The sequence below is a fragment of the Coffea arabica genome, chromosome 4c (genome assembly GCF_036785885.1).
Source record: "Coffea arabica cultivar ET-39 chromosome 4c, Coffea Arabica ET-39 HiFi, whole genome shotgun sequence".
Taxonomy (NCBI): domain Eukaryota; kingdom Viridiplantae; phylum Streptophyta; class Magnoliopsida; order Gentianales; family Rubiaceae; genus Coffea; species Coffea arabica.
Window position 1 is genome coordinate 6,167,792 of NC_092316.1, and position 8,630 is coordinate 6,176,421.

The 8,630-nt window shown below is 34.8% G+C and overlaps 1 protein-coding gene across 1 annotated transcript; it reads left to right on the forward strand.

Annotated features, from left to right (window-relative positions):
* The first annotated feature begins 3,967 nt into the window (after nucleotides 1-3,967).
* LOC113738721 (uncharacterized) lies at nucleotides 3,968-5,845 on the forward strand. Its single transcript, XM_027265970.2, has 2 exons — nucleotides 3,968-5,410; nucleotides 5,552-5,845. The coding sequence occupies exons 1-2, from the start codon at nucleotides 4,325-4,327 to the stop codon at nucleotides 5,618-5,620; spliced, it is 1,155 nt and encodes a 384-aa protein (XP_027121771.1). The 5' UTR covers nucleotides 3,968-4,324; the 3' UTR covers nucleotides 5,621-5,845.
* Nucleotides 5,846-8,630: the final 2,785 nt, after the last annotated feature.

The window sequence follows — 8,630 nt, forward strand, 5'->3', positions numbered from 1 at the left end:
ATTAAACTTGTTATGATCTTTTACATATGAAAGAAACATCTTATTGAATGTGGGCCCTAATGATGTTTTCAGCCAATGAAGAAATAATTCCTGAATGGAAGAAAACAAGTCGGAGAAAGCAGCAGCCCTACCCATGAAGAAATTATTTGATTAGGATGTCAAATTAAGTGAAGATAGCACGCTTTGTCTTTGGAGTTCTCTCTTTCTTTACATGGCTTATTTTTCTAATGGATACTTATATCTATCAATCACTGTTTAAGTGTATGTGTGACATGTACGCAAAGTGATGTTTTTGGACTGTATATAGCATTAGAATTCTCTAATATTTATTTTTGAAGCATATGTATATATATATATATATATATATATATATATATATATATTCTCGTGAAGCTTCGTCAGAATATATTTGTTATTCCCGGTTCTTTGGAAAACTTGTTTTATGAATGAAGTTTTTAAAGAAATTGTCTATGGTCGATTAGCTTTCTTGGTAATATTTTTAAGTATTTAAGATGTGCAAATGCTGGTTTTATTATTGTTTTAAAACAGCAAAACGTGCTCATGTAAATCACTAAACTTTCACAATAAACTCTTTGAATTCTATTCTGTCGGATGACCTCCTAGATCATACAGAAATTAAAACAAAATCACGCTTGGGTTCATTATTCCATGCATATCATTTGGTTGATTTAAGTGTTTTGGAATAAGAAATAAGTGAATCTTAGTCGTTGGAATGTTTAATGTGGATCTTGGCCATGATTGCTTCGAAAATTGACTACTTTCATTTCTCATTGCTTTTCTAGCTAGATGGAGTACATATAATAAAGCAAAATCGTTCAAAACGTATCTCATATCTCGCTAAATAACTTTTGTCGCCTGTTACTTTTAAAATAGTAACTTTATATTCCTTATAAAATGAAGTCGATAAAATTTAATCATAACCTAGATTTTTAACCACTTTTTACCTCGAATCCATCACGTGACATACACATGATCATTTTTTTAGAGACCAAAAGATTAGATCTCATTTATTGTTAAATAAATGACCTGATGTATATTTATTTTTGCTCTAAAAGAATTAGAGCTATTAAACGAATTGAGTTGTTCGTTAGCTCGACTCATATAAGTTCGTTTGTATTCAATAATAGCTCGTTCAAAATTTTATATGATCAGAGTTTCAACAAATAAATATTTTCATTTATTATGTAATCAAATGAATACGAGCTCATTCGCAAATTTAAACGACCTACTTGACGTTCCACAAAACTTATGGTCAATATTGTATTCCTAATTCATAATTCCATGCTTAATTGTTCGTGAACACGGGTCTAATTGTTCACGAACGACTTGTTTATGTTAAATGAGTTGAGTTCGACCTCAAACTCGAACTAAAATTTTGTTTAACGAGTTGAACATGAACATAGATTTAAAGCTCGAATATTATCGAACGAACATGAGTCTTGTTTGAGTAGCTTCATAAGCAGAGTTTAAACATGAGATATTCGGTTCGAGTCGACTCGTTTACAGCTCTAAAAGGAATAAGATTTAACCCAATTCATATTCATTTTTGCTACTAAAAAATGTGGAATTAACCTTTTTATATATAAAAATTATTGCATATGGATCACGCGATGATTTCAAACTAAAAAAATAGTTGAAAATTGAAGTTGAGACCAAATTTTTGTAAATTTGAATATGTAAAGGACGTAAATCTAATATTTTAAAATTGAAAGATGAAAAAATTGGCTAAACGGGAGGCACATTTTTTGAATGATTTTTCCTATAACAAATTCCTAATTAGTCAAATGATATCATGTATAAGCAAGGGAAAGCAAAAAGACTACAAGGTATGTGCCATTATGGGATTCTGAACAAGCCATTATTGTGCTAATGTACGAGCCACTTTGCCAGAATGGGAAAATGGTGCATCCCCTTAAGAGCTGAAAGCATATATATGTATCTAAGTTCAGATGTATCTGGGCATATACTGAGTCATATGTTTTTGAAAGCATATGACGCTGACCATGGCTGGCCATTGGCACCATCAAAGAGCGCGCGCGCACACACACATGTTAATGATGGCTCTTTATCTGCGGAAATGAAAGCACTTATTTTAGGTTTATATGCTCTCATTGTCACTCATCCTTACGTGATACCTTTTATCAATCGTCCTCCCTCATTTGTTTTTTGGTTTTTTCTTTTCCAACTTCTTCATGGTTATCTAATCCTTGAAAGCAACCCCAGAACCAACAACTTACAATTTGCTGTGGTCCTCCTCATAATGGCAGTCTTAAAAAGGACAGGCTTGTGCAGGACTTAGGACTTTGTTGTGAGTACTTCATCAGAAGGAAGAGGCGGCATGCATATATAGAAATAAACGAGTGGTGGCCAACTGGTCTCAATTGTGTTGAGACCATAAGCATTTTCACCACCACCCCCTCCCCTTTTCGCCTCATTTTTTCTTGAAGAGGAGTGGGTGTGATTGGCTAGGGTTTGATTTAGGTCAGGTAAATATCAATGGCAAGTACAAGCACGAGAGCATGCCACTATTTCCCTATTGACTTCTTTGATCAAGTGCAACTTTTGGGGTGTGGGCGTGGGATGCCAAGACAAAAGGCTATATTGGTTGCTCAAGTAGCTAAGGTCCGTTTTGAATTTGCATTTTTTTGGAGCGCTTGAGAGTTTTGGTAGGAAAATAGCACTATAATTAATGATGAAAGGTATGTAAGATTAAAAAAAAAAATAGTTGAGAAATAAATCTTAGAATATTTCAAATATTTTTTCCTCAAAACTCACGAGCCAAAAGGGACCAAATATCTGCAAACTATTAAGTATTGTGGCCTCAACAGTTAATGCTACTAAACTCTCATTTGGAAAGTGGAAAGTGGAAAGTGGAAACTCTCCTTAGGGAATCCACCAATCCAACAGCAATAACAACATTCCTATATGGTCATCTTTTTAGATAGATAGATGTGCGGATTAAAAGGAGGGAAGAAGAGACTAGAGAGAGGCATAGAGATGTAGGTTTCTCTTTTTATTGAAAGTGACATTGGAGAGAACTGAAGGAAGTTATCGCCCCAGTCAAAAGGAAGCTAGCATAAGCATACAGACTTACAGCCACAGGCAGGCCTGATCACCTCAATGTTGGACCCTCACTAATGTTATCACTACAAAACTGAGTAATAATTGTCCTTGTCTAGGTTGTACATAGTTGACGTGGAGCTTCAAGGGAGTGGTGTAGGTATTAAATTCTACTCCCATCACAACAGTCAGATTTTTTTTTCTTTTTTTTTTGGGTGATGAAAGGAAAGGAAAAGCAACCCTAACCCACAAAACTTCTCACTCAGTACTCTGTCCCTTTCTCTTTCACTTGCCCCTTTCTTCTTGTCTTAATTTGATGAAGAGAAATGGAACCGATGCGAATGGATCATTATCATCAGCTTTTTTATTCAGGGTTATAAGCAAAAGGGCTTTGGAGGAATAATAGGGGGAAGATTTTTTGTGCCATTTTATCTATCATCTGCGATCATCACGTGAAGTAGTGGCATCACATTACAAGAAATGCATATGATCCTATCCACTGCCTTCCAGCAATATTGGTGGTAGCTTCCCTTTCAATCTCTTTCATGGTCAAGGAAGCCTACTACCACAAACATTCTAGACAGAGAAGCCAACTTTTGATCAAGAGTTAAAAATAGTGAAAACAGCAGCATATATAGGGGCTCTTTGTCTATCTGATGCATTCACATATGTGTGCATTCCTGCTCCTCATCCTCGTGCTTTTCCTATCCCCTAAAACTCACCTAATTGAGTAGTAACTGAGAAGTCATCTTTCTCATGAGATTCTGTTCTTGCTAGAACTATGTAATGAAGGTACTACTACTCGCTCCCTCCTCAGACGCATAGAATAAGTGCACAAATGCACACACAGAAAACACACTATTATTTGTTTTAGGCTGTCATTCTCAAGCAGTTGTATCTTTTTCAACATTTTCTTGCCCCAATAGAAGCATATCTAGAGTCAAGAAAGTATTTTTCTTTTTCTGTCTCTTTAAACACACACATCACTGATCAAACACAACCGAAATTAGAAAGACAAAGAATTCCACGATTAGGTGCATGATCAGTCTCTCTCAAATTCTATTATTTATTCTTGCAGAAAGCCATTCAAGAAGAGTATAAAGTGCGAAGATTTTTCAAGGTTTATTAAGAGCAGTGATCTCAAGCTCTTGGCCCTTTAGAATTCGACTAGAAGAGAAAAAGAAAAAATATATAGTTCAGTAGACAGCGTAGCACTAGAGCTGGCTTGGTGTACCTAAAAGAGATGTATCCTTCCAGTACCAATTGTACTCATAATCCTATACCCTTCTCTTGGGAAAGTGTTGAACATAGGCCTTTATTTCATAGTGACATCAACCCGAATTCCAAATTTGAAGACCCTCTCCTAACTTCCTTGTTCCACTTTGCTTCTCCATGCATTTATGAGGATGCTGTCAATGAATTCCCATGGCAACAACTAGATGACACTTATCTCTATCAGCAACAGTTGAGTACAGCTGAGAACAGCTTAGCTGAGATTGTTAATCACATGGCTGATCCAAATTCAGATCCTGTACATGGACTAAAACAAGACTGGAACAAAAATGGTGAGAGCACAGGTGAGAAGGTTACAAGGAAGAGATTGTCAAATAAAGATAGGCACAGCAAGATCAATACTGCTCATGGTCCAAGGGACAGAAGAATGAGACTGTCCCTACCAGTTGCTCGGAAGTTTTTCGATTTGCAAGATGTTTTGGGGTTTGATAAGGCTAGTAAAACTGTGGACTGGTTGCTGAGACAGTCAAGTTCAGCAATCGAAGAGATTATGAGAGGCCTGCCACGGATGAGGCACAGCCGTAGTGTTGGTGCAAACACTAGTGTATCCTCTACTTCTGAGGGTGAAGTGGTATCTGGAATCGAAGATTCAATTCGAGATACCACTCATGACAACCAGCAGGCAAATATCAGTGTAAAGATGAAAGCTAAATCCTCTTCCAAGAAAGAAAAGAAGGCTAAACTAGTTCGTCGAACTGCACTACATCGTCTTGCAAGGGAGTCAAGGAAAGTAGCAAGGGAAAGGGCAAGGAAGAGAACAATAGAAAAAAGAAAACTTGGCGAATCAAGGTTATGTTTTGCAGCAAGGGATAGGGAATCTTGGGGTTCTTTTGAAACGGATGAAGGATCAGGCACCCCAGCTCAGAAAATACATCCTTCCATTGAAGGACTGACTGAAGTGGAAGAACTTAACCCTCATGAGAGAAGGCTTCTGGAGACTAGAGAATACGCGGCTGGTGAGATTTTGCTAACCACAGGCAATTGGAACCCATCAACTATCCCCGTCTATCAGCAAAATACTGAAATTTCCAATGAGGTAAGCACTAAAAACCTTGTCTCGCTATATAACACATTGTCAACTAATTACGCTTAGACATCTTGAGATTATAGATCACAAAGCAATTAAATGAGAATGAAGAATACAACTAATCCATTCCTCTTAATGCTTTTTTTTCAGCATCAGTTCTCTGACTTTCAGTTTTGTGGCAAAGTATGGGAGGCCTACGACATGAGTCTAGGTGGATGACTACTTCATTATGGTAACAATTAATAAAATAACTCAGATGCTTCATTATGATGGTCTTGTAACATAAATTGGTAGTTGCTCATTGTTACCTAGTTATTTTGATTGTGTATGTTTTTTGTGTGAACTCTTCATGTGCAATCAGAAGATGTTATCTGACCTGTAATTTGCCTGTTTAAGAATCCTCTTGAAGGTGCCTGTACATAAATAAAAGTATCAGTTAAGTTTCTTCGGTTGTTAAATCTTACCTAACAAAACTTGGGTTTCATTTGAAACTTTGATTGGACATGATGCACAGTTATTACACTAATTTTATGCAAGTTAGTTGCACCAAGTATGCTTATACAATTAGTCAAGAGGAGTGATAAGTTTGTGCAGAAACAGTACAAGTTATTTATGACATTTACTTGTTAGGTAATATAATAAAAACACATAAGTTAAAAAGGTATCATGTATGATACATGTGCACATTAACCAGAAACAAGTATTTGTTCTTTAACGGGAAGAGTTGATTAAATTCTCAACAAAACAGTACTATGCGAAGAAAAGTAAGACTTTCATATATACATGGAAGTTTATCCACGTATGTGCTTGGCCAAAAAAGGAACGCATATCCAGTGTCTGTAGATCGACTAGATATAGGCATATGCATGCATTTACAAATGTTTTGGAAAATACTCCTCAGCAGATAACTACAATGTCTTTCTTGATTAGTGAAATTCATATCTTACGCATGGAATAATTGTGATGGAGTAATATAACTGCAAAAGAATGTAGAAAAACTCCTAAAAAAAAAAAAAAAATCAAGAACCTAAGTATGTGGTAGATAATGCTACTTACAGAGAGCTTAAAACTTGGTGAGGAATTTCATGTTTGTTGGACATGCAGTTTATCGGAAAGGTTGTATCACTTCCTTATCTACAGGATTCTCATCGTTCAAATGAAAATCTAGATAATGGATTTCTAAGGATTTAGCTGAAGTTTGATAGTTGCATGTACAAGGAATCAAATTCTTGCATTTCATGCGTCACTCAAGAGGCAACAACGTTGATCATACAATGAAAGGAAGTCAGGATGAAACATATTATGTAGTACATCATTATACAAAACATTTTAGATGTACATCACTTGAGTGAAAAGAAGTTAATTGGCACTTACATTTGACTATATCTTAGTACTCGAGCATTGGAATTTGCCTGATATTCTGAATATAACATGATTCTGGTCAACTTAACAGAAAAAGAACAAGAAAATTATGATAATTATACACTTAGTGGTAAATTTTTTTTTTTTTTTTACCAAAGCCAACGACTTTTTGGTATAGAATACTAACCCGAATCCCGTGAGAACAATACATGCAGTAAATGGTAATGAATCCTAATACATGCAGGGCCAGGTGGAAATTCCTTCTTGTTTTGCATTTTTTTTTTACATCAGTCATACAAAGGGGAACGTCCTTTCGCATACAATACTTATCACCTATCTTGACAAAGCATCGGCTTGAATACTAAAGGTCTCAAACAACAAGTCCTAAAGTAGCCCACGCAGTTCAGGAAAAAGAAACTAGCTACTATTTGGTAAATTAGAATAGTTATTTAGGCCTCAAATTTGAATTCTCCACTTTAAGTGTGGATGATTTTAGGAGGCCTGTTGCAATTTGATCTCTCAATGGCCGTGTGTTGTTTAAGTATTCCAATCAGAATGGAGAAGAATTTGCTTTTGAATATACATAAAGGTAAACTATATATATATTTCTTTACTCATCTGGTAACTAAACCAGCTAATAAGCCCAAGATAACTAGTAGCATATAATTTTAAAAGCGATGGACACATATAAAGTCCTTAGTCATATCGCTTTACATGTTAAATACTCACGAAAGCATCAGGATAATGTTAATTTGAGAATTTAAGTGGTTACAATATATTGATAAATAACTTTTAAAATCATAGCGTCTAAAGCATTTCTATTTTTCTAAACCCAATATCTCGAATAATTCTTGTCATTACTTTCCTGAGTCTTGTGGTGACATAGGTAATAATTAATTTTTCATCACAAAAGGTCAATTACTTAATTTGCTAATGGCGGATGACCACAACTATGAAGGACACTCTTTAGACAACTGATTTAGTTTCACAGCCTTCACTTCAAATACGAGCGAGGACTGGAATGCCGTAAAATTAATGCATTCGCTTACTTATAAAGGAAGTTTTTGATCCAGTTGGATAGCAGATCTGAGGGATTTATGGAGTAACTCATGCAATTGATCAGATTTTATGATTTGTAATCCACAGTATAATATTTTATATTTTGTAATTCTATTAAATTTAATGATATTTCGTATCAGATATATTGGCGACATATTCTATATATTTTCTACCATTAATGTAGCTATCTTTGTCACGATTTTCAGTTACTTTATTACTAATATTGACTTCTATTTTATCAAAAAATAATAATAATAATAAATCAAGCGTTCCACAAGATAAACAAGAACATTTCTCATGAGATAATAATATTCTACAGTGACTTCTACCAAGGACATGTTTAATCACAATTGATTCAACTCAAAAAATATTTTAAATTTATGCTCAAAAGTTCAAGTATAAAATGAAAATCAAAGATTAAGTACTCCATTCCGCAAATAAGATCTACAGAGGAATTTACTGATGAAAATACAAAAGAAAAAAGATCAGGTACTTTCACACGGCAACTATGTCACTCAATATTCAAATTTTAAGTTTTTTCAGTCTTTCCATTAATATTAAGTCTGTTAACATTAAGTTTATTAAAAGATACACATTCAAAGAAACGAACAACTTCTTTGCTTCTTGATCATTGCCCCCAACAAGTTACAACCCTGCCCTCCCCCATAAAATGTGGTTTATGTCTCATCACGTAACTTGATAAATGTTCTTTTATTAATTTTAATTGCTTGAGCTTAATTCCACATACTTAACAATACCATATGGTTCCATAAAATTAAAGTACTTATAGGTTTGAAATTAAGACTCA

Excerpts from the sequence above, each read along its gene's own strand:
- LOC113738721 (XM_027265970.2), top strand. The coding sequence starts at position 4,325 with ATGTATCCTTCCAGTACCAATTGTACTCATAATCCTATACCCTTCTCT. Across the intron at positions 5,411-5,551 it reads ATACTGAAATTTCCAATGAG|CATCAGTTCTCTGACTTTCA; the intron begins GTAAGCACTAAA and ends CTTTTTTTTCAG.